Raw genomic sequence first — 24,848 nt, 5'->3', positions numbered from 1 at the left:
TATTTTAGACATAGAGGAAACTTGATGGAGAATGTGACGGGAATAAAAGAAAACAAAACAAACAACTCAGTGATCAATAAAATACAGTGAGAAGATAAGCAACAGAAACTACACTTGTGAAACAGAAAAATTACAGTTGGCCTCTTGTATTCATGGGTTCCACATTTACAGATTCAACCAATCTCAGACTGAATTTTTTTTTTTTTTTTTTTTTTGGCAATACTCAGTCTTGTGCTTCCCAGGCAGGCACTCTACCACTTGACCCACACTCAGAGCCCCTCATATTGAAAAAATATATATTTTTAAATTGTACCTAAGCTGGACATGATAATACCTGCTTGTAATCCCAGCACTCTGAAGGTTGAAGTAGAAGGATACTGAGTTGAAGGCCAGCCTAAGTTACACAGTGAGACTCTCTCAAAAAAAAAAAAATGCACATATGCTCAACATGTATAAACTTTTTTCATCATTTCCCAAGTAATATAACAACTGTTTACACAGCATTTACATTGGATTAGGTATTAAAAATAATCTAGAGGTGATTTAAAGTATATGGGGCAATGTTTGTAGGTTATATGCAAATGATGTGATATTTGATATAAAGGACTTGAGTGTCCTGCAAGGTCCTAAAACCCTGTGGACATCCAGGCTGTAATGAGAAGAGCCAGGCAGGGTGAGCTGGTATTAGATGGAAGACTTCTGTCCAACGGCTGAAGGGAAGGCTTTATAGAAAACCCAAAAGAATGAACACTTGACATAGATTATGGAGGAAACGGATGATGGGGTGACATGATTAAAGAAGTAGGTGATAGTTTACAGATAGATTGTGGGTATTGTTGCCCGCTATTTTATTAATTTTTAAGACAGGGTCTCCCTATGTAGGCTAGGCTGGCCTCAAATTTGTGATCCTCCTGCCTCAGCTTCCTTAGTTCTAGGATTACAGGTATGTATCGACATGTATCTACCACTTGAACCATACCCCCTGCCCTATTTTTGAGATATTTTTATCCACTTATAACTATCACTTGGATCTACAATTAAAGGTGCAGCACATTATTTCAAACAAAGTAGGCATGCTATAAATTCTGACAGAAATATGAAGTCTTGAATAAGTACCTTGCACATCCTCTAAAATCCAGAATCAGCCATGGTTGAGCCAGCATGACAAAACACAAGCCTGGTAGTCTATACTGTATAGCAGTGCCTAAATATTAGGTTCTATATATTAATAGCTTTTACATTATTGGCTTAGTTTTAGACTTAAGATGTTATTAGAAATTTTTTTTTGGTGGTGGTACTGAGGTTTGAACTCTTAAGGTTTCATGCTTGCTAGGCAGGTTCTCTATCACTTGAGCCGTTCTGTCAGTCTTCAAGGTTTCATGCTTGCTAGGCAAATGCTCTACCATTTGAACTGTATTCTCGGGTCTAAGGAATTTTTATTATTTATTTATTTAGTTTTGTCAGTACCAAGGTTGAACTCAGGGCCTCATGCTTGATAGGCAGGCACTCTTACCACTTGAGCCACTCTGAAAGTTCCGGAAATTTTATTTTTGATACAACTTTTTCTCATTAGGTAGACTGATGGGTATGGGAATGAGGAAGGGAAGGAATAAAACATAAATAATGACTAGCAACAGAAACTTGCTGGAAGAGAGACTTCTCGATTATGAGACAGAGTTGATTTGAGAGTCATCTTAGGCAATTAAGAGAAGGCAGGATTCTTCTCAGGCTTGAAGTACAAAAGAGAGATAAAGTCATGACTTTAAAACTCTTTGGAGTCTTTGGCTTGGTATATGACTTAGGCATGATTCCATTCTCCTTTTCAAACATGCTAAATACCTTATGACAGTAATAATTTTAATTTTGGGTTGAATGAGACTGAATCTTGTTTTGAGTTGAGATTCTACCAGAGCCCTCATATATTAACTGTGAATTAACCACTATTCTAAGGACTCTATCTGTGTTAACTCATTTATTTCAGTAATGCTGTGAGATTACCATCATTTCATAGATGAAGAAACCAAGGCACCCAGAAGTGGTGGGTTAAAAACTTAGTTGAGGAGGCTGGGGCAGGAGTAGAGCACTCAGCACATGTGAGGCCTTGGGTTTCATCCCCAACACCAGCACCCAAAAAAAAAAAAAAAGAACTTGTTGAGGTTGTGGAACTGTTATTTGAACCCAGGCATGATGACTCTATCGTCCATATCCTTAACCAAGGTGCTTAACTGCATTTTGTTCTTAGAAGAAAGGGAAGAGAACAGCATAAATTCTGGAAATTCCTGAGGCTTCCTTACACCACCCTCTGCTAATCTGCAAACTAAGGTGGCATTTACGACATTTAAGACAGTTATCTCCAACTTGACTTCATCCCTATTGTTTAATCTTTTGGCTTTCCAACAAAAGCCACAGTCATTCTGTGGTTGATTCTGAGTTAAAAATGTGGCTGACCTTAGCTTATTTTTTAGATCTAACATATACTTGTTCTTTAAAAACACATTGCACAAGTTATTCATATTCATTGGTCAGCCTCTTCAATTACAAGTCTACTTTGGAAAAAAAAAATCCACTGAGGTTTTAAAGTTAATGGTCCAAGATAAACAATTAAGGTTTTCAGCTTTAAATATCCTTTCAGTTATGTACTGGCTTTGGGTGCTACTGTTCATGAAGTTCTAGCACTTTAAGGAACATTAAGGAGTGACTAATACACAAACAGCTTTCCTAATGAGTCTTCTTTTTAATCTCCTTACACCCGATAGTATGAAAAACAGAAACCTATGCAACTTCCAAATCACGGAAGATGAACAATGGTATTGGAAAGTAACTTTTCTGCTAAGCTCAGTTCTTACATGTTCAAGTTACAGACAACTGCAAAAATGCAATAAACACCTCTATTCTGTAACCAGTCACAAAGGAAAACAACAGATTCCTAAGTGGAACCAGGAGCTGGGGGGCGTGGCTCAGTGCATAGCAGGCTGTTGAGGCCCTGGGTTCGATTCCCAGCACTACAAAAACACAGCTGCAGTTCTTCATACAATGGGCTTTGAGTTTTTTGAAAACCTGCAACTTACACACAATACCTAGATCCACATCTGCTTTTTAAGGCCTCGCCCAGGACTTCTCCTCCCTCCGATTTAGCCCTCACAGGGTTCCCCAGGCTCCAGCCTGGGTACCTGGAGGCCAGCACAGAGGGAAGGCAGGCAGAGGGCGGGGGACAGGAGCGAGAGAAATGGTCAATTCCTCCTTAACTGCGGGCCCCCTCGCGGGCCTCACCCCTCCTCCCGGGGCCGAGATTGGAGAGGAAGTGGAGAGGCTCCAATCTGCTCCTCTCTGCAGCGCCCTCATGCCCCCACCCTTCTCCTCAGCTCGGGGCTTCGGCGCGCCTCGTGCCCGCCCGTCGCCCCGGGAAAGGAGCGGGCGGCGCGGGAGGGCTCGCGGGGAAAGACCGGCGGCCGCAGAAGGCCGCAGCCCAGCAGCCGCATCCTCTGCAGCGGAGGCTCACAGCCGCCCGCCTGCCAGCGAGCCAGGCCCCAGGGCAGCCCCGGAGACCGCGGTGGCCGGATGCGCGGGCGCGTCACTTCCGGGCGGTGCAGCGGCGGCCGCTAGGAAGATGGCTGCGCCCTGTGGCTCGGAGCTGCCCGCCAACTCGCCGCTAAAAATCCCGAAGATGGAGGTGCTCTCTCCAGCTTCCCCTGGTGGCCTGAGCGACGGAAATCCATCGCTGTCCGACCCTTCTACGCCTCGGGGTGCCTCCCCGCTCGGGCCGGGCAGTGCGGCGGGCTCGGGGGCAGCGGCGTCCGGGGGTCTCGGGCTGGGGCTGGGGGGCCGCAGCGCCGCCTCGTCCTCGGTCTCCTTCTCCCCTGGTGGCGGCGGTGGCGGGGGTGCGGCCGCCGCCGCCGCCGCCTGCCGGGGCATGTCGTGGACACCAGCCGAGACGAACGCGCTCATCGCAGTGTGGGGCAACGAGCGGCTGGTGGAGGCGCGGTACCAGCAGCTGGAGGGAGCCGGCACGGTGTTCGGCAGCAAGGCCCCCGGGCCAGCCATGTACGAGCGCGTGTCCCGGGCTCTGGCCGAGCTGGGCTACGAGCGGACCCCGTCTCAGTGCCGGGAGCGCATCAAGGTAACCGGCCGCCCGGCTTAGGGCAGCGAACCCGAGGCAGAGAGAAGGTGGGGAAGCGGGCCTCGGGGGCGGGGGCCGGTGTGAGCGCAGGGCTCCCCTCCGGGGCCCGGTGGGTGATTCTCATCTCCTCCGCCTTTTTCTTCTCTCCCTGGGAAGGGGACTTTTTCCAGACGGCCGCCAGCCCGTAGGTTCCCTGAGTTTGAAGTTGGGCGTGTCTGCCGCCGCCCCTCTTTCTTGCCAATTAAGGATGTTCCTGCGCTCTGAAGTTGGTAGTTTCTCATTGTGCATGGTGGCGGAGTGGCAGTCCCCGGGCCGCCCGCGCCAGTCGCCCCCACCGCCGGGGCGCCTCGCTTTGTTCCAGGCGGAGGGGCTCCCAGGCTGAAGCTTACCAGCTGGGGCGGGGCTGAGCAAGGGCTGGAGGGGGCGGTTAACCCTCCCCCCTCCAAGTGCAGAATTTCCAATAAATGGCTGAGCACTGCAAAAAGCGCCCTAGGACGACTGGCCTTTGTGTCAGTCTCTGCTTCTAGAACTTGAGGTACGAAGGGCGAGTAGGACTTGAGATTGTTTGGAGAGTTGGAAAGACTGGATTGTAGCCAGGTTGTGTATGTATTGTTATCGTGGAGGTAGGTAGTGAGCACCTCGAAAGTTAGCCTGGCTGAGAGTTGTTCTGAAATTTGGATTGTTGATGCCTGCTGTTAAGGTTGACTCGAGAGGCCCTGCTGTTTCTGACGAAGCCCCTTCTTGAAAGCCAGTTTTCCCTGTTTTAGTTACTGTGCCTGATGTGCTGACAAGTAAAACTCTTGGGTGTGCATCTGGCCATCCTTGTGGACCTGCCTGTTTAAGTGCAGACTATTTATGTGGGCTAAAAATTTTACCACCAGTCTGCTTTTCATTTTGCTGTTTCTACTGAGTTTACTGACTTACCTAGGCATTCATGTTTGCATTATTGGCAGATAAGGAGTTGTATTTTAGTTAAGCTCTTTGCCTCATCGTAGGTCTGCTAAAAGACTGATAGGATTCTCCCAGTTTTCACTGAAAATACTTACATTACTTAGTCATAGTATCTGTGTATTTTTCTGGTAGGGCTGGCACTTTTTCTGGGAACTCCTTGGGGGGTGAAAATCACTAAGGACAGTCATAAGTCAGAATAATCACATTAAAGAACAACTATAAAACCCAGCGAGAACAATCATAAGTAAGGGTAATCACAAAGGTGGAAGATTGTGCCAGAGTTCACAAGGTCTTGGCTTCACAGATGTTCATTTGGGACTTTGTTGCCTAGAAGATACGGTTCCGAAACTTAAAACAACTATTGGTCAAGCAGCTTGATGCCCATTACAAAATTAAGTTACTTAGTGTTATTGTAACGTTTGATGTTACTATTTGGTAACATATACTTTTGGGGTTTATTGATCTCTGTTTTTTAGACAAGAATGTCATTAACGTAGTAGGAAAAGGTGGTTCTTTGAGTTTCATTTATTCTTTTCAAGGTAATTAAGGTTAAATTTTGGGAAGAATTGTTGCATTGTCTTGGATAGCATCCATCCAAGTGAACTTTTCTTGAGTTTAGAAGTTCACTTTAGGCATTTGTAATTGTTTGTTTGCTTGATTTTTGTCCATAGAAATTTTCCGCTCATTGGGGAAAATGTACTATCATCATTTCATTTAATATAAATCTCTCCATAAAATTGTTTCTCAAACAACCAGGAAATATCTAGTTGGATTGCTTCATTGTCCAGTTATGAGAAGGCAACCTAAAGCAAAGAAAGGAGATTGAGCCTCTGAAGAATTTTTGAGAGGATCAGTTTACCTGTCTCCAGACAGGTAAGACCAAGTAGACCTCAAACTCTTAGAATCTTTTGAGATTATGCAGATGGTAATGGGTTCTCTGATCCTTGGTAGCAGTTAAGGAGCAGGACAGATAACTGCTTTGTTTTTGAAAGTGTTCTGCTCTTAAAATGACTTCAATCAAGGAACCCACCCTTCCTTCTTAATAAATGTTGATCTCACCTGCCAGCATTATAAGCTCCTTAAGGACAGGTTCTGGTCTCTTATTCTACATGTACTAGCATGTAGGAGGCATGAATATTTTCTTTTTAAATTAATCATATGAAGTCTAGAAAGAGAATTTTAGGAAGTATAAAAAGCTGCAGCAGTGTTGTTAAACTTTCATTAAAAACATAGACTTTGGAATCCAGTTTGAAAAATACTGCATTAAAAAACTAAGTTGTGTCCCTTTAGGAGACTTGGTGTGAATATGAGCTTAAGCACAGAAGCAAATGTGGTTCCGAAATCATAGCCTTACACAATTATGAGGTGGATGTCCAGGCAATGCAGATTATGCTTATGAAGATAAAAAAATAATACAACCTTAAATTCTTAGGGAGTCTCAGCACTCTCAAAACAAATCCTTAGATCCCACTTTCAGAAATGCCAGTTTGGAACAAGTAGAATTCTGTTTCTTGTATTGATGACAACGGCAAAAAGAAATTCAGTAATAGGTTTTGCTTTAGTTTTACAAAATACAAAGTAGTTTAGTAAGATGCATGGAATGAGGAAGTTCTTGTATAGACTAATGTAGCTCACTTAAATGTGAACTCAGGGCTGGGGGTGTAGCTCTGTGGTAGAGCATGTGCTTTGCATGTCAGAGGCTCTGCATTCAATCCCCAGCTCTTCAAAACAAAAACCACAACCATCTCAATGTCAAATTCCTATGAAAACTTCAGTTATGAAAAGTCAGTAAATAATTTCTTCTAAGTTTGAAAGGAAAAGAAAAATAGTAACCAGTTTTTCCATTTATATAGTTTTCAACAAGTTCACATAGCAGTCTTCTCATTTGAGGGCATTATAAAACTGAGTCCTATGCCAGCCTCTTCCCTGACCACCTTCTTGAATAACCTAAAGCACATCACTTTCTCTGGACTACACCTCTTATCTATACAATGAAAGTATTAAAATTTAAATGTTAGAATTGAATTAATAACTTGGATTTTGTTATTAAAGTTCTTTTTAATACTGTTGGAATTATTCTAAGTATACAGGATTGTAATTGAAAGTCAGATACAAAAATTTGTTTAGTGTTACAGAGTTTCATTTTGATGTCTGTCCTGATATTGGTACTTGCTCTACGTTTTGGATAAAATGGTTGTGTTTGAGACTACCTTGCTACACAGATTGTTGTTGATTCTGAAGTTTTGTTGCTTTTTTTGTTTGCCAGAAGAAAATTTGTTTACTAACAACTCTAGTTTAATTTTGGAGTCAGATAAACAAATCTAGAATTTTTTTTTTATCTAGTCCTTGCATGCTTTTTCTTTTCCGTTTGAAGACTTTTTCTTCAAATGTCCATTCCCCAAATACTTGAGTGCTTTCTTTCCCATGTGCAGAGCTGTCTGTTAGGTGTTAAAATGAATGGGGAAAAAATCTGTTACTGTACATACAATTTCTATGATCCAAGAGCTTGCCCTCTAGCTGAAGCTTGTACATACGCATCAAAGAGTTAAAAAGCAGTGTAAAACAACAGAGCAATAGTATGCAGGGCAGTAATTGATTGTCATATGACTTTAAAGGGGGGAGTGATGTCATAACTATCCATACTGTAGTAGTTGGACTTGGAATTCATGAAAGCATTCACTTTTGAGTCAGATGCATTCACACTTCAGTCAGTTAATCCGTTGTACTGCAGAACTCATTCTCAAGTCCCATGTTTTTGGGTGTTCTCCAAAAATTTGCCTCTTGAGAGTTGGCTTTGTGTCTTTGAAACAGATGTGTACTTCTAGCTTTGCCTCAAGATGAAATGCAAGGTGATTGTATGTGACCTAAACAACTTGCCTTTCCTGGATCAGTGCTGGTTACTCACCAAATTTAAAGTGGTAAGGAGTCTTCTGCCTAGCAAACAAAATGATTAATTTTGTAGGGACATTGCTTAGATTTACTCATCAGTAAATGTCAGTACCACTGGAACAAGCACCAAAATCACAGTATATTTGGGCTTTCATTTTGTTTATCAAGCCTTGTTTTTTGTTTATGAGAACTAATACGACAGAGATAACATGGAGCCAAAAGGTACCTTTGTCCCTGTATAAGCATTTTAATAGACTGCCCATCTCTGAGGACTTGTCCTTTGGTGTTTGAAGATAAGAGTTCCCTTCTGCATTATCTTTAAAAGATTTCCAAGAAATGTGATGAGCTTTTCAAATAGTTGAGAAGAAAGATTTAGTCAGATCTTTTTCCTTATCATTTTTTACACATTCATCTTGTGTTGTTCTCACCTTATGGTCATTTGAAAGCTTGAATATTCTAGTTTGCTTGTTTCAAGCCTTGTTGTGGCCTAGTGGTAGAGCACTTGCCTAGCATGTATGAGACCCTGGATTTCATCCCCAGCACTGCAAAAGCTGGGCATGGTTGGACATACCCATAATCCCAGCATTAGAGAGGCTAAGGCAGGAGAATCCAGAGTTCAGAGGCCAGTTTAGGCTAAATAGAAAGACATTATCTTTAAAAAAAAAAAAAAAAAAAAAATTTGAGTTTGCTTGTCCTTGTGAATCTGACAGAGGTTTGATAGGTATATTTAAAGAATAGGCCATCTTTGACTGCCTACCATACACTTATATTTAGGCTTTCAGTTTTGGAAGTAAGATCTAACATGCACATGCTAAAACTGAGTAAATAGGGTTCTAAGTTTATTTCCTGACATATTTTGAACTTTAGTGAAGAGTAGAGTTAAATATTCTGGATAATTCATTAATATGTGAAAGGAAAAAAGAATTTAGAAGGCTTGTAGTATTAACATTGGTGTTCAATAAAACTTTTTGTGATAATGGAAATATTCTTTATCTCAGGTCAATGATAGCCACAGTCACATATGGCTTTTGGGTCCTTGAAATGAAGTTAGAGTGCCTGAGGAACTGAATATTGAATTTTATTTAATTTCAATTAATTTAATTAAAAATTTAAGTATCACATGCAGCTAGTGGCTTCCATATTGAACATTGTATGGTCAAAGTTTTTTTCTTGGTATTAAAGTAGTCTTTAGTTTATAAAAGGATTCTCTTGGCCACAAGAGCTTCTCCTTCTTAAGGGAAGCTCACAGTTCCTTCCTGTTATTTTATTCTTCTGTAGGAGGAACATTGATATAAGTCAAGAAAAGTGGATCACCATTGTAGGAAGTGGAGCTTTTGGTGCAAGGAATAAAAAAAAGCAGTATAACCTCAACTGGCTGGGGCAAGCAGTACCTGCTCTAGGTTCTCTAGGACACTGTTTAGTAGAACTTTCTATGATAATGAAAGTGTTCTTTATCTGTACTGTCCAGTACAGTAGCCATTATTCACTGGTGGCTATTGAGCACTTGTGATGTCACCACAGTGACTGCAACTGAATTTAAATTTTAATTAATTAAAATTTGAGTCAAATAGCCACATTCCATCACTGGTTGTTATGTTGGCCAGAACAGCTTTGGAATAATTGTGCTCAAGCTTTTTTTGCTATGCATTCCTCAAAGAGTTTTTTTTTTTTTTTTTTTTTAAGGCAAGTGCTCTACCACTTGAGCTACTTTACCGACCCCCAAGAGTTTTAAAATTCATGTACCCTCTCAAACATTTTTAAGCTGTTATTAAAATTTTTCATCATGTGTTTGAAAGTGTATAGGAAGTCAATAGGATATAGAAAATATTAAACCTAGTTTGAGATGAATAAGACAAAAATAGGTATAAAATGTATAAATGATGTATTCTGAATCTGAAAAATCCATGCCAAGTTCTTACTGGTAGGTTTTATCAAATGTGTTTTGAAAATGTGATTAGGAAAATATTCTGGTTAGTTTTAATTGCTTTGGTCATTCTAAATTAAGAGGCCAAGCTTCACAACTAAATAATATACATGAGTGGGAATGATAGTAATCCCTAAAGTTTTAAGGCTCCTTGATCAGTCAACAGAGGAGGGATATGGCTACCCCAGTTAGAGATGACTGCGTTAGAACTCTGGGCATCTTTTTTATGTCTTTCTTGAGTGATACAGTGGTACTGGAACCTTGAGTTCCAATGCCTTTAGAAAGTCCAAAGGGAAATTGTAGAGTTATAGGAGAAAGATGTGGGGCTTAGCTAAACACTTTATTTTTTCATTGTTCACCAATAAATATTTGATGGGCCCCTTATATTTACTCCAGATATACTCTAGTTTTTTTAATGGGAATAGAAACTGAGTAATCTCTCTGCCTGGTCTTGAGGACAGAATGCCCAGGTTCTGTTTACTTTTTTTTTTTGTGGTACTGGGGTTTGAACGCAGGGCCTCACGCTTGCTAGGTAGGTGCCCTACCACTTGAGCCATGCCCCCAGTCCACCCACAAATACTTGAGAACCTCTGGAGGAGGCACCAGAAATGTAGCACTAAACCATTTACTTTCCAGGTGTCTGCCTTCCAGTAAAGGAGCTGGATTACTGAAGAACCAGTTGAACCATACTTTGAACAGGTCTTGCATGTCGTGTTGGTGCTGATGTTAAGCTCCTGTTGATGGTAAGCTGTGGTGCTTCAGGAGCACACATCATCTCAGACTTTTGGGAGGTGGATCCTGAAGTGAAGTGGCACTTAATTTGGCAGAAGGCAGTAGGGTAGAGGCAGCATAACCTAGAGGAGTGTAAGCTGTAAACACAGTAAGATATGTTTACCCAGGAGCCCCAAACTGGAAGCATCCAAATAGTGAAATTGGTCCAAAAATTTTAAGTGATCAGCTACTTTTAAAAGCCATGCCTTTTAATTAAAGAAAAATTTGCCATAGTGAATAGACTGTGGTAAAGGTGTGATTTAGGAAGTATGATTTGGTGATGTTATAAAGAACCATGTAGGGTTGGAGGCATGGCTCAAGCGGTATATTGTTTGCCTGGCAAGCACAAGGTCCTGAGTTCAAGCCCCAGTATCTTGTGTGTGGGGGGGGGATTGTAAAGGGTGAAGCTGATGGTTTTGGGATAACATCATAGTGGACATACCAATTCTGGGTAATATTTTGATGAGTAACATGTTTTTTACAGTTTTGAGCTCCAGTTGTGCAAATATCCATATCCCATTCCTAATTTATATCCTTGAAAGAAAAATCAAAGTGGTGTACCTTTTTAAGCCACAACCTACAAGAAGAAACATTTTACCCTGGGGTCTCGTACTTACATAACATTAACATGTATGTGTAAGTGAAATAAATTCCACAAAATAATAATGATTATAACCAATACTTGCATAGCATTAGTATGTGCCATGGTCTGTTCTAAGTGTTTTACAAATATTAATTTATTTAATCCACATAATGATACGATACCCAAATACATACAGTACACTTTGGTAAGTGCTGTTTTATTTGAATGGCACTGGGATTTGAACTCAGGTGCTCTACTGTTTGAGCCACACCTCTAGCTTCCAGAGCCTCTTTAGTAAATATATACAGCATGTGAAAATACCCAGTACAGCATCTGCACTTGGTAGGCCATCTTTCTCACCCCGTGTCCCCACCACAGCATCCTCATCATCTTCTCCAGGTTGTTGCAGCGTTGCCTCTCTTTGTCACCCTAGTCCCTGTGGCACCTCTCATTTCTTCCCCTTCCCCAGCTACAATTTGAAGCATTTTGTTCTTATCTTTTACCTCCTATTTGTGAGTTGTCTCCAGGAATTCCTTCACCTAAAAGTGGCACAAAGAAAACTTGGGAGGATGGGGGCAGCCGTTCCCACTGGTATTGCGCAGCAGGTTTACTCCTTGGGGACTGGCAGCTCAAGGACGGTCACATTGCTCCCCACATGGGGTACACCCCAGAGACTGCAGGATGGAGGAGCTGGAGGAACTGGGAAACAGGAGATAGGTTAAAACCCACACCCAAGGACCTACAGAGTTCCCTCTTCCCCCTTATACCCTTTTGTCACTCCATATCTCATCCCCAAGGCTTATAGTCAGTGACTTAAAAGAGAGATCTGCCTGACCTTCTTGTGGGGATGGGGAGGGATCCAGAAGCATGTGCTTCTCACTCACCCAGCACGTTGAGTTCGACAGTTTTGCTGCTATAGCCTCTTTCTGCCTAGACTGTTTTGCACATTCACGGAACAGCAGTAGGAGGCAGCCTTTCTCCTGCAGACCCTACAACTGCAGGGACATGTTCCAGGAAGGCATGAAGTAGACCAGGAATACTCCAGGTTTGCTTGAAAAAACCCAGTTGATATAAGACAACACTTGGTGGGCACAGAACACCTGTTATTCTGTGATGCCCTGTGCCCACAGACTCAGCCAGTCTACTTTCCCACATTGGCCTTCTTCATATGTCCCTCTCATCTTCACACACCCTTCTGTCCTGAACCAACTCCTGTTCACCCCCATCTCCCCAGCCACACTCTCACTGCACCTGGTCATCTTCACCAGAGCAGTTCTTGTTTCCCCTATGCACTGTCTCTTCAGCTCCTTATGTGTGGTGGCGTCACAATTCACTAAAATCGATTTCTCAACTCTCTAATAGACAGTAACACAGATAAAAGAGAACTCAAAGCTACTGAGATGAGATAAAAGTTTTTTCAATCATTGTGCTCTTTTAGAGTTAGGATACCAAAATTTCAGAAGCATCATTAATTTGCAACAGCTCGTGTCTCAAATAGTCCTGTCAAATGCTCTATACCAGGTAGTTCCTGGTAGGTGGAGCCTAGGGTTTGAGAGTGAAGAATGAGGGGAGTGAGCCCTAAGAGGAAAGGAGACTGGGGATGTAACTACAGGTCAAGTGATATGCTAAGGAGGTTGGACTTTATCCTATCACCAAAGGATTTTCAGCCAGGTGGTGACATGGCTAGTTTTAAATTTTAAAACAGTCACTTGCTGTGCTATGTAGAAGAGGAGTGGAAGCACAGAGATCATTTAGAGATTTCTTGCAGTGAGGTAGATGAGAGATGAAAGCAGTGGTAATTAAGCCAGAAACAGGAGGACAGATTTCAAATTGGGGGCTGTTTGAAGAATCTGCAAATTTTAATTTATAGAATTTGTTAGACCTTAACCCCAGATGTAATTTGCTATGTACTTTCCTGATAACTTGCACACAGAATTCCTTGGTATGGTCACCAAAGACCTTCATTGTACTCCTAGCTTCAGTTTTTAGGTTTCACTCTTCTCACTCCAGTGAGATACAGGAAGAACACCCTGTTAGAACACTCTTGTATGTGTTTCGTCTAGAATATGCTCTCTATAGACTTGGGTTCTGGTTTGTACCCCAGTTTTCTTTCTCCCCTCTTTTTCTTTCACTTTCTTTTTTTTTTCCAGCTTAAGTAATAAAATTTCATTGAGAATTCCTGGGATGGTGGTTAACTCTTCCCATTTTGAGGAAAGGAACACTGTGGTTGGTAAACAATGAGAAATCACACGCTTTCCTAACCCTGACCAACAGAGGGTAGAGGAAAATCATCCCCCAAAAAGGATTGGTCTACAGTCTTCCTTAATCCAGAGGGGACCATTACATGATCCTGGTGTTGGGGTAGGATGTGCTGGATCCCTGGCTAGCTCCTCAAAAACTGGAGAAGAAACACATCCACTTCTTCTCTGGAAGTGGAGTTCTTGGTGACCGGACTCATTTCTTACCCTTGATGAGGCTGTCACTCGCCAGGTGAAACTTTTTATCCTGTAGGTTCAGCACGAGGTTGTCTGCTGTAAGATAGGTACAGTTCTGTGATGTGGCAGTCATCTTGGAGATGTTCTGGGCAGCCTGGATTCTTGCTCAGTGCTTTCCAAGGTGAGCAGGCCAGGGTTAGGGTCCACACAAGGCAAGGTCTCAGTCCTTTGCTCCAGTTCCTTACTCAATCCTCCCTGGGCTGTCAGATCCAAGGTTGTGCTCACATGGCTTGTGCCCACCCCCACTTTGGCCCCCATCTATGGGCTTACTGTGGCTGCTGCCTCTTTTTCTTAATGTGAACAGAGGGTAAGAACTAAAGTTCAGAACTAAGATTTCAAGTATCTGTTATACAGGAACCTCCTACTACTAGGTTAAAGTAGTACTAGGTTAGGAGTATTTTTTCTCTTTGGGAAGTTATGTCTCTTTTCCCCTATGGAAAGTAATGTTTAACAAATGAAATGAGGGAAATCTCTGAGTTTCAGAAATAACAGACTTAGCACTGTAAAGTGCTTCAGAAATTAAGATTGCAGTGATAATTAGATATTCTTTATTTTTGTAATGGGGTTCATGCACTGTGCTCTGTTCTGCCTGCTATTTACTGTTGCAGAAACTTCATTCAGTATTTAAAATAAATGCTTAATGAATCTGTGCCTCTTATGCATATGTTACAAATTATCTAGAGTTTATAATCTATGCCTAGTCTTTCTACCTATTCTTCTAGATATTAGTTGAAAGATACCTGCATTTGGAAAAAGGCATGTATTTAAATCTGTATAATTCTTACCTATTTGTAGTTGAGAGTATTTGAAAGCCAATGGAATTGGTTTTTTCCCCGTTGGCACTAATCAAGCATTATCTTTTCACTTATTAGATGGGTCGTTACTTCCTAGTAACAAACAGGTTTCTGTGTTTATTCTCAGGCATTTTAGGAACAGCAGCCATCATTTTGTTTTTAAATGTATGTTCTTGGCTGTACTCTTAAACTGAGCTACCATATACTACTTCATCCAGTATGAATTATACGATAGAGTGGAAGTTGTTTACTTAGATATGTTTTCTAGTTGCATTTCCTCAGTCTTTGTAAGACTACTTTGTTGTAATAGCCTGAAGTTTTGAAACTTAATAGTGTTTTATCTTCATATTTCTTAATTTATCTGAATAAACTTGTTTGTAATTGATACTAATAAAATGAGAATAAAAATTCTTATCCCCCAAAAAATGCTTTTATTTTTTTTTTTAACTTATAAGTACTTTTCTCTAAATGGAAAGCTCTGGTTTATGATATAGAAAGAAGGATATGATAGGTCAGAAAGTACTTCAACCTTAAATTTTGGCAGTACTGTGGTTTGAACTCAGGGTCTCACTCTTGCTAGGTATGCTCTACCACTTGAGCCACTCTGTCAGCCCAATCTTATATTTTGTATCTCAACTGCTTATACATAGTCTTAAGGAATTTTTAATCATTCATTCCAAAAGTTTATTGAGAGCTTTCTATATGCTAAATATTGATGTAGGTGCTAGTAATGTATCAGCGAACAAAACTGATTTTAAAAAAGCAAAACAAAAAACCCATTTTTAAAGAGCTGACATTATGGTAGAAAATAATGATATTTAAAGTATGTTATTCAGAACAATTAACACAATCAGGACAAAACTCCTCAAATATGATAACTGTGGATAAAGCCTTATTGGTCTCATAGTTTGAGCTCTGTGCTTTCATTTTGCATAAGAAACAGAAGTTGATTTGTTTCCGCTTTATTAAGAATGAGTTTCATGATTTTATATTATTTTGTATTATATATCTCCAGGTATCATTGAGGTTTGCACTACTAAGCAGCAATCATTCTTTCAATGATTAGTTACTTCTTAAACACTTCATCTTGACCCTGGCACTATGCAGGGTTCAGAAAGTACAGTCTTGAGCAAAACCAGGTAATTTCCTTCTCTCTTATACAAATTAGGAAGTTGTTAATAGTTGGGCTTTGAGAGAGCAAAGCTGTGCTAATTTTAGAACATTTTAAAATACATTTTCTTCATGTAAGTAATTACGCTATAAATTAATAGGAAAATGCAAGGGAAAATTGACTTTATCACTACAGCATAACCACATATTCATACAATGTTTATTTTTAGGAAGTGGTAGTGATAAATCTTACTTTAAATTCCAGTAAATTTCCATGTACCAAAGAAGGGAATGAGGGCTGGGATGTAGCTTAGTGCTAGAGTGCTTGCCTAGCATGTGTGAGGCCCTGTGTTCTTTCCCCAGCACCAAAAAAGTAAAGACAAAAAAAAAAAAAAAAAAAAAAGGAATGAGAGATCTGTGTGCTTTTTGTTTTATCAAACTCCACGAAAATATATGAATCATTCATACTCCTTACTTCTATTCATGCTGAGTTTTGCCTGCCTCCTGCTTCTTGTAAATAGTTGCCCAGTGAGTGAGGATAGGTAGTAGGCTATTTTTCCTCCTTGGTTTATATGTCAGTGAGTGTGTTAGTCATCATATTCATGCTAAGCCTAAAAACTTGAATATGATTAACTGATTGGTTTTTATCTATAAAAGAGGACTGAAGCAAAAAATCCAAGAAGCATTGTTGTAGCCGGATGTTTCTTTCTTTCTTTCTTTTTAAGTTGGCTGTACTGGGGTTGAACTTAGGGCCTTGCACTTGATAAGTGGTCTACCACTTAAGCCAGCCCTTAAATCCTTTTTGCTTTTGCATTCATTTTTTGAATTAGGGTCTTGAGTTCTTGCACTGGCTGGCTTGGACTTTGATCTTCCTATTTAAGCTTCTAGTGTAATTGGAACCACAGGTGCATACTACCACCTAATAAGGTGTTTCAAGAACTTTTTGCTTAGCATTGGCCTTGAATCTCAATTCTCCTGATCTCTGCCACCTGAGTAGCTAGGATTACAATTGTAAGCCGCTACACCCAGCCTAACCAGATATTTCTAAAACTTGAAAATGTGTGGGCAAAACATTTACATAATACTTATTTAATATGTATGAACCTAGATCTATGTATAAAGTATTTTTAACCTACAGAAAGCGCACATGTTATCAAACAAAAATAATTTAAAAAAAAACTTCACTAATAAAAAATTTAAAAATTGAAGGCTGGTAGAGTGGCTCAAGTAGTAAGAACACTTGCCTAGCAAGCACGAGGCCCTAAATTCAAACCCCAGGGCTGCCAAGAAAAAAAAAATTGAGTTAGTATTCCTCTAATACTTTAGTTATTGTGGGTTAGCTGAAACTAGCTGTTCCCAGCATTACTGATACCAATGGCTACAGCAAGGGTTTTTTTGTTTTTGTTTTTGTTTTTGAGTATGTTTTTCCTACCATGTGTCTTTTGATACACCACTTTGCTGCTACTGCTTTTCTGTACTTGAATTAACCTTTATTTATAAGGCCCCTTGGTCTCTATATACAATATGACTTTTGCATTTTTGTAATAATTACAATGTAGCTAACATTTACTGCATACAAGCAATTAGGCAAACTATTTTGAATGCTCTACTTCTATTTTCTCATTTAAGGTCACAATACATTTATGATTGACATATTAGATGGTACCTTGGTTTTTTTGTTGTTTGATTTTTTTGAGACAGGGTTTCCTGGTATAGCCCAGGCTAACATCACTCATGATCCTTCTGCCTCTACCTCCTGAGTGCCAGGATTACAAGTGTGCACCGTACCACCCAGCCTTAGAATTACTTTTTGACAGTAGAAGCAGGTAAGTATGAGGCTTACCAAAGGAGACTACAGAATGTGTCCATTCTCTTATGCCTGCCATCAAATGGTTTGGGTACTTGTCTTAGAGACAAATGATGGGATGAGGCAAACTGTTTTGTAACGTATACAGTCAAGCTTCACATAAGAGCCTTTTGGTCCACAATGAAGGCATATAATATGCTGGTCCCATAAGATAACGAAGTTGAAAATTTCTTACTACCTAGTCCTAACTAGGTAACCGTCCTAATGTCCTGTGGCAAAGCATTACTCAGTATGTGATGATACTGGTATAAACAAACCTTCTTTGTTGCCAGTCAGTGAAAGTATACCACATGTAATTGTTGGTAGTACATAATACTTGGTAATAAATGAGTATGTTGCTAGTTTATGTATCTACTATACTTATTATTTTAGAGTATACTAGTATGTATTTAAAATGTGTACTGTAGTACAGTATGACATGTTAGGCTGGCAGCTACCTTATACATCTTGTGTTTACTATCACTTGATTGCATCAAGAGGCCACATGGAGTGATTGACCTATACCAATCAGGTTGTGTAAATACCCTGACTTTTGCCCAGTGACAAAATTGTCTAACTGCATTTCTTGGAACCTGTCTCAGCTGTTAGTTGTTGCATAAACTATAATACATACAAAAATGGTGTCTGCATATTGAGAAAGCTAAAAATAGAATCAGAAAATAAACAGTAATGTATCTCTCCATATATATGTGATATAGTGCTCTGATCCTTCTTCCAGGGATGAGACACTAGTCCTCCACAGCTGTCTGGAGCACTGACTGCTGATAACTTCTGGTTGAATTCCTCCTAAGAATTTCCCTTTGCCTAAGGGTGCTGTCTTGTTTAAAGCTGGTCCAATGACTGTCAGTGCTGAAATAAAAAGGTCCATCATTGGATCAATTTAGGACTACTCTTCAGGGTCTCCTAAATTTTGTGCTTCACTTTGGGATTAGGCCTCTGTTCAATACTATGTTTTGTCATTTCTTTCTCTGCCCAGCTCTACTTCTTAGTCTCTCGTGTTCCCTAGAGCCGTCTTGGGTTTCCTGGGATGTTTTAACATCAAAAGAAGGAAGAATGAGAAGTGTAGACTCCTTAGCCCAAATCTCAGCATACAGTAGGTACTCACTCAGGAAATAGTAGTTAATGGTTTATTTTCATTGTATGGCATATTGAACCACATAAGGACAATGTTTTTTATTTTTGTAGAAGGTAGAGTTGTGATTTTCAGTGGCCTTTTCTCTTAACAGTTCTTATAAAGCTAAGAATAAAATACAAACATTCTGTCAAACAAACTTAAAAAAAATAGTGTTATTACCTGGATTTCTTTCTACCGACTTCCTAAAGTTCAGATTGCCCAAAGACAGGTGCTTACAATGAATTTAAAACTCAGTTACTTTCACATTTATTCACAAAGTGGTATATGTCAGGATACAAAGATGTGTTCTCTTCATGCATTTATGGCATGTAGTTTATAACATGTAAATGCAAAAAAAACCCAATCTTTACATGTTTAACAGTTGACTGAATCTTGATTAAATGGTTGTACCTAGATGTCCTAATGGGGGATTTCTAATAACCTTAATTTTTAGATGAGTTTATTTGGATGTCAGGATTCTTTTTTCATAGATATATATAATTACTATGGAAACATTTATATTATAGGTTACCTTTGTCTAGTGGATAGCAGTTTTTAGTCAGAAAACAACTACAAAGCTGAGATAATCACGTGGTGAACATGGTATATGAAAGGCATAAAGTGTCTACAATTTCAGGCGGGAGAACGTGCCCTGGACAAGTTCCCTTTTAAACATTGGCCTAATGAATAGAAGGCCACCTTTGCATTCAGGAAGCAGTACAACATCTCGGTGATAAAGCTCTGTGTGTGTGTGTGTGTGTGTGTTGGGGGCAATTCTTAATTTTTGAGAGTGGGGGTTTGAATGCTTGAGCCACACCTCTAACCTTTTTGCTTTGGTTATTTTTTCCCAGGCCAACCTGGATCCTGAGCCTCAGATTTTATATTTTCTGTTGTCCCTAGGATGACCAGCAAGTGCTACCACACCCAGTTTTTTCCTACTGAGATTGGGTTTTGCTAACTTATTTTTGTCTGTGCTGGCCTGGAACTGTGATCCTCCTGATCTCAGTCTCCATTGTAGCTTGGGATGAAGGTGTGTTTCCAGGCTTATTGGTTGACATGGGGTCTCATGAAGTTTTTGCTGGGGTTGGCTTTACTGTGATTCTCCCAATCAATCTCAGCCTCCCAAGTAGCTAGGTGTGAGCCTGGCTGTGGTTGTTAAACCACAAACATGTTTTTTAAACATGATTTTGGAACAATTAGTTTAGAATATAAGGTATTCATATGGGAGACCTTTCAAGAGGATTGGTTCTCTGCTATGCTAGAAGTACTTTAGATAACTCTCTTCACCATGTTTTTTAGATATCACGTACTGAAAAATTAACATTTTAAATGTTATCTACTATTTGGAGTTGGTGCACCAAAGTGTGAAGTACTGGAAAAAAGATGCTGACAGAGTCACTTCAGGGTGATGTAGGAGCTCAGATAAAGATCACCTCTTAGCCAAGTTGATACTTTACCAAACTGATCTGTCCCCCTTTCAGGTGAGGAGGAAATTTTAGATAAATAGAATTATCTGTGCCTTTGGTGACTATAGCTACCTGTTGCTGCTTATACCCAAAATAAGTGTTCACTATTCCCTAATTTTTTAAACTTGTCTTGTTCTAAATAGAGAAGCCTTAGGTGCCTAATTAGCACAGTAGGTAGCATGTCAGTCTCATAAATAAAGAAGCCCTTAGGATTTCATGTCTAAAAGGATTCTTGTTTGTTTTGTAGGCTGGGGATTGTGGTGCTATGACTTTGCACATGCTAGTCAAGTACTCTGCTACTGAGTACTCTACTACTGAGCCACATTCCCAGACCTCTAAAAGGATCTTTGTATCCCAAAGAAGTTCCCACATAAAAACGTACATGCCATGTGTGGGTTTTACAGTGTGGTGGCTAACCTGAGGTAACTATATGAGTATCATGTGAAGTATAGAATTAAAAACCGTGTGGTTACATGAATTTAGTTCCATGAGTAGTGAACGATACTTGTTTTTGACATTAGTATTGTGCTTCTTGAAGATTTTTCCTCTTTGTAATCTAAAGGGGCTAGAATGAAGAAACCTAGAGAAGTTAGTACTTAATATTCGGTGAGAATAAAAATTTCTGAATTATGTATTCTATGCAAGAATCTCACTTCATAGGTGTGGAGGCATGGCTCAAGTGGTAGAGAGCTTGCTAAAGGCCTGACTTCAAACCCCAGTACAACCAAACAAACAAACAAAAAAGAATCTCACCTCACAGAGTCACTGCTGATCAGTTATAAACAGGGAATCTTTCAGAGCCAGATTGAGAGTGAAGTGCATATAAACTGATGGGATCCAGTCCTGCACAGTTCCCCACAAAAATTGAGGCTCCAGGGAGGTAAGAGTCTGTTTATGGTGATCATTCTTCTGTTTGACCCTATTAAAATCCGGGAAACAATTGAGTCTTTTCCCCTTCCTGTCTTGATAGGATTACTTTATATTCTTGAATATTTATTTGTTTGTACAGCATAAAAATAAAATTTAGACAAGACTGCCTGCAGAGCTTCCTTTGCCAGGTGATGGACATCAGCAAAGGGAAAAAAAGCCTTAATAAAAATGGAGGTTTAAAAACAATCCACTTTCTTTAGTCTTCTTTCATTACAAAGAAATTAATTTGCTTTGCTAATTATAGTTGTATCTGTTGTATATCTTTTTTTACTCTCATGTTTTGAAAATGTTCCAGGAGCCCTATGTACTTTGGATTTAATGATTTTATAAATATAAGCTACTGTGATTAAACAAGGAATTTCCTGATTTTCTTTGCTAAGAAAAATTTGATCCTCTTGCTAATGATTTACTACTTTAAAATTAGCTTTAAATAAAATTTGTTTAATAAGTATATATTGAATAATAAATAGACCTAGGGAAATAGAGACAAGGTAGACAAAATCGCTACCTCATGGAGCTACAGCAGTCTTGTAGACTAACTTTCTTAGGCAGCATCAAAATTTCATGTGTCATTTGGTAATTTTCATATGCCAGATCTCTTGAAGGAATAATTGTCTTCAGGCCTTGGTTCTTCATTTGTGTGAAGTGAACATGATAACCACTATACTATGGGAACCCATTCTTGGTTTCTCATTTGTAAAGCAAGGAAGTTAGACCAGATGATCATTAAGGTTCATTTCCATTGAAAACTTCATTGGAGACCAGTTTGCAGTTAGTCTTAGCTCCACCTACCCATCAGTATACAGCATTATAAGGAGTTTTATAGAGACATTTGACAAGAATAGTGATGTGGATAGGGGATGAAGAATATCAGGAGCTGCAGTAAGTGACATGAACATGAATTAAGGATAAGGTTTGAGGCCTAGGGGTAGGAGAATGGCTCAAGTGGTAAATAAAGCACCTGCCTAGCAAGCATAAGGCCGTGTGTGAGTTCAAACTCTCGTACCTCTAAAACAAAAAAACAACTTTGAGAAGACAGTGATGACTACAATGAACAGTTTTAGTGGAGTAATATACCAGACTGTGATCCTATAGGGTGAGGGACTGAATTATTGTAGACATTTCCTATTCCCAAAGCACCCTTCAGTCATAGGCACTGTTGAAATTGGAGGATGGAAAACTTAACCCTGGGAACTGCTAAGGAAGGTAGTCAAGACTTACTTTCCTTTACTTGTTTCTGGATGTGTGAATTTCCCTGTTTTAAGTTGTTTCCTTAAGTAATTTGTCTGCCATCTAAGTACTTTGTGATATGATTGGAACAGGTAATCAGCATAAGGAATGCGTTTTAAGTATTGCTTAATTACCCCTTCAGAAAAAAGATTTCTTGCCTAACAGGTGGGAAAAAGTGCTGTAATTTTGTGAAGAATAAAGTGAGGTATTTGCATGCTTTTACAGATAAGAATTATTACCTTCATGAAACGAGAAAGCTAGGTAGTGTGGTGCATGCCTGAAGTGCCAGGTACTTGGAGATTGAGGTGGGAGGAACTCTCCAGCTCAGGAGTTTGGGTACATAGCAAGACTCTTATCTCTCAATGGAAGGGAGAGAGGGAGGGAAGGAGGGAGGGAGGGAAAGAGGGAGGGAGGGAGGAATGAAGGAGAGAAGAGGGGAGGAGAAGGGAGTGTTTGCTAAGGGAAATATTAATGTGCTTTATCTGAATGAATAGGATGCTGAGTAAACTGTTTAATTGTACTTAAACTAATTGTGCCAATCTTTAGAATCTATTCTAACTCTTATGATATAAATTAAGTATCTTATTATAGGGTTTCTGACTAATACATTTTATTTGTTTATGAAAGAAGAACCTACATAGTATAGAGTTTTTAAAGTTAAGGCTCTTGCATGGCTTTTCATTGAGTCCATGAACCCCTTACGTTGTATGTGTGCATTTTTCTGGGGAGGAATATCCAAGATTCTTAAGCTACCATAAAAGGAAAAGCAAAAGATTTAAGAATAAAATGGTTTTTACTTGCCAAAATTTGCTCCATAGAACTAAGAGCTCTGTGTGTGTGTGTGTGTGTGTGTGTGTGTGTGTGTGTGTGTGTGTGTGTGTGCGCGCGCGCGCGCATGTGTAACAAGTTTACTATATTTTTCTGTCTGGTTTAGTTTTACTTTTTTTCTTTTGGTTGGTTTTAAAGGATTTGGGCAATTGGCAAGTCAGTTTATCAGAAGTTAGTGTACAGAAAACCTAATAAAATAGGTAGTAAGAGTTCTGCCAGCCCTAAATGGTTTTTGCCTTTGGTGACTTTCTAATCATTAGTTACAGTTCTGTGTCAAAATACATTAGTAGGAATCTATATTTTTAACATCCCTCTTACTGTGTGCAGAAATGTGGTTTTTTAACTTCTGTCTGCTATTTAAGGTAGTTTTTTCTTTCCTACTCTGATACAATAATAAAATATAGCTAATTGGAGAAATTTTGAGTCTTAAGAGTATTGAAATAAATTTGGTTTTGTTTTGTTGCCTCAGTTAACCAAAAGCAACTAATAATAATTGCAATAGCAGTGACTTCAGTTTAAAAGAAGAAAAATAAATCTATTTCACAAACAATTCTATTGCTGCAAAATACCCATCTGCCTTAGACTGAGATACTGTTTGAATACTTTTAAAAAAATTTTCAGTCACTGGCGATTTACCTTCAATGTAATTTGCCCACCTCTTGTACAGTATAATATGTGATTTTTAATACTTTTTTAATACACTTATTTTGTGAATAAGTGTATTCTTTATTTAGTGATTTGGGTGAAATTGCAGATTCAACATGTTTAGTTGACAGAAAGCTAAACTAACTATGCAGTCCCCTTCTTGTGTGGCCAGTGTGACAGTTACACCTGAAAGTCTGTTTTGCTGTTTGTTTTTTCTTATAACATTGTTTCCTGCTATTGTAACTAAGCTGTCCTCTCTGCAGATTGACTTTATTTTTCTTCTGACATCTTAGACTGATCAAGCCAATGATTTCTAAAAAACATATTTATGTAGCTGTTTGCCCTATTTCTATTACTCCTCATAGACTCTGTTCTACTTACGGTCATTTTTGTTAGAACAGGTTTTTGTCATGGTGATTATTTTATGATTGCATGAAATGGGCAAATTTTGAGAAAATTATGGAGTTCGTAGCAGAATTGTTGGCTTATGCTTTTATGATTTATTTCGTTTATTTCCTATATTCCCATACCAGGGAAGAACTTAATTCTTCCCATTTCCTGAAAATCAGAGGAGGGATAGGAGGACACTGAAGTGAAAGAAACCCTAATTTCACTACAAAAGTTAGCTTAATAATGTCAGGAAGGGCTTTGGTGAAACCACAGGCCCTGCTTATCGATCTTATTTTCCAAGCCTTTCATTATTTTATTTGCCCTTTTCTGAACTCTACAATTTCCCTCTCTTGTAGCTGGTTCGATGCCCAGAACTGAATGCTGTGCTCCAACTGTGGCCTCACCGGTGCTGACTAGAGAGGAAGAGCCACCTTCATAGCTTACATGTGATTCCTCTGCTTATACAACCCAATACTGGATTTACTTACTTTGGCAAGATAGCTGCATTGTGCACTGTATTTAATGTTACGTGTACTGTAACCCTGGGTCTTTCTCTGCATTGCTGCCGTTAAACCCCCAATCCTGCCAATCTAAAACTCCTGCCTTTGTTTACCTGCCCTCCTCCCCCATAGACTCCCCACACATTCATCCACAATGAATGTCATCTTTTTATTCTCTCATTTTCTTTTATTCTAATCTTAAACTTTGGCAAAATGTTCACTGTCCTGTAAATTGTCAGTTGTC

The 24,848-nt window shown here is 39.6% G+C and overlaps 1 protein-coding gene across 17 annotated transcripts in view; it reads left to right on the top strand.

Annotated features, from left to right (window-relative positions):
- The first annotated feature begins 3,342 nt into the window (after nucleotides 1–3,342).
- Nucleotides 3,343–24,848, top strand: part of Msantd2 (Myb/SANT DNA binding domain containing 2) — a 34,734-nt gene continuing 13,228 nt past the window's right edge. For 2 of the 17 annotated variants that reach the window (XM_074066431.1, XM_074066432.1), the window contains exons 1-2: nucleotides 3,343–4,117; nucleotides 24,461–24,550. In XM_074066431.1, coding sequence (XP_073922532.1) covers nucleotides 3,608–4,117; nucleotides 24,461–24,517 — 567 coding nt within the window. In that variant the 5' untranslated portion in view covers nucleotides 3,343–3,607 and the 3' untranslated portion in view covers nucleotides 24,518–24,550. The other 15 variants (XR_012445571.1, XR_012445573.1, XR_012445570.1 and 12 more) reach the window with 15 other exon arrangements.

This window comes from Castor canadensis, chromosome 2 (genome assembly GCF_047511655.1).
Source record: "Castor canadensis chromosome 2, mCasCan1.hap1v2, whole genome shotgun sequence".
NCBI lineage: Eukaryota > Metazoa > Chordata > Mammalia > Rodentia > Castoridae > Castor > Castor canadensis.
This window is presented reverse-complemented; position numbering and strand designations above follow the sequence as displayed.